We start from the raw sequence: 1,544 nt of genomic DNA, 5'->3' as shown, positions 1-1,544 counted from the left end.
GAGAGAGAGAGAGAGAGGAGAGAGAAAGAGTTAGAGATATAGAGATACATATAGAGATATAGAGATACATATATATAATATGTAATATATCATCTTATTAATATATTATCTTACTAATGTATTGTCTTATTAATATATTTAATCTTAATAACATATTTAATATTTTAAAATATATATTATCTTGTTAAATAACACTTATATCTATTCTTTGACAATTTTCTGTATGTATGAAATATATTTGTTTACATCCATCGACCCATCCTACTTCCCCTGACACCCTTTTCCCATTTGACCCCAATATGACCCTCTCCCATTTTTGTGTCCTCGAATTTTTCACATAACCCAGTGAGCCCATTTGTGTGTGTGTGTGTGTGTGTCTTAGTTATAAAAAGCTCATGTATATGAATTAGTGTGATTAAAATAAAACACGGTAACTCTGCTTTGTGACCCGGTAGATCCAAGTGATCAGCTTTGCCACAGAGCAGAACTGGGACTCTCTGGAGATCCATGATGGAGGAGACATGACGGCCCCGAGACTGGGCAGCTTCTCAGGTAGGGTGGTCCTGCATTTCCCTTTGTCTAGGCTTTTGAACCAGAATGAAAGCCAAAGGAAGAACAGAAACNAGTGTGTGGACAGTGCCCANAGCAATTCTTTCTCATAATGCCTGCCAGTGGGCCAGGTCCGAGTGTGTAACCATAGAGTCAGGTGAGAGTGACATGGCAGTGGGGTCCTGTGCAGGAGGCCATCTGGAGGAGCCAGGCAGCTCAGCAATTAATGCTAGGATTATGAGGCTAGCCATGGATGCAGAAACATGAAAGTGACAATGCTGAAAAGGAGGCTTCCCCAAGGCCAAGAGACCTGGGAAATGATCTAGTATACCTTAAAGAGGCCTGTGGTCTGTCATTCCTCGCTGTGAAAGGATGGTGACACTTCATAAGCCTGACACCTCCCATCCCCAGCTCACAAAGGCATGAACCCTGGCCTGTACTGTGGTGATTGGCAGTGCAGTCAGTCCTTGCCCCTTCCAGCTTTATGTGTGTGCCTGTGTTGGGTCACCTTCCCTAGGCATTGTCCTCTCAGAGAACCACTGGCAGTGTTAACTCCTCCCTTCTCTTGTCACCATGTCCCTAAAACTTTTATCATCTGTGCACGGTAGTCTAGTCCACTGCTGTGTATCATAAAAACACATCTGGACAAAGTCCTCAGTTTCAGGCACAGAATTGTCTAGTATGATGCAATAAGTGTCTCACAAGACTTCTTTTCAAGTGGATCATTCTTTTTTTGTTGACTTTTTACTAAGAAATGGAAAAGGCATGAGGCCTTCACAGTGCTAACCATGAGATGGATTGTATCTTTAGATGACAGAGAGATTGTGGCTATGGCTTGTCAGCAAATGAAAACATTGCTGCACGGCCAGNCACATAGGTTGGGTGGTAAAGTACCAAAGACTTAGAATCGTTCCTCACCACTGCCTGTCACTATCTTTATTTGGCTTGTAACACCATTGGGTGTTTAATGGACAACAGGCTATTAACGAACAAGG

General features: G+C 42.4%; 1 protein-coding gene across 1 annotated transcript in view; it reads left to right on the top strand.

The window, feature by feature from the left end:
• Csmd1 (CUB and Sushi multiple domains 1) overlaps nt 1-1,544 on the top strand; it is a 1,596,626-nt gene that overhangs the window by 1,428,955 nt on the left and 166,127 nt on the right. Inside the window, exons 34-35 of the mRNA XM_029480674.1 lie at nt 456-636; nt 707-760. Of these exons, the coding sequence (XP_029336534.1) occupies nt 456-636; nt 707-760 (235 nt within the window). The remainder of the gene's footprint in view (nt 1-455; nt 637-706; nt 761-1,544) is intronic.

Source organism: Mus caroli, chromosome 8 (assembly GCF_900094665.2).
Source record: "Mus caroli chromosome 8, CAROLI_EIJ_v1.1, whole genome shotgun sequence".
Taxonomy (NCBI): Eukaryota; Metazoa; Chordata; class Mammalia; order Rodentia; family Muridae; genus Mus; species Mus caroli.
This window is presented reverse-complemented; position numbering and strand designations above follow the sequence as displayed.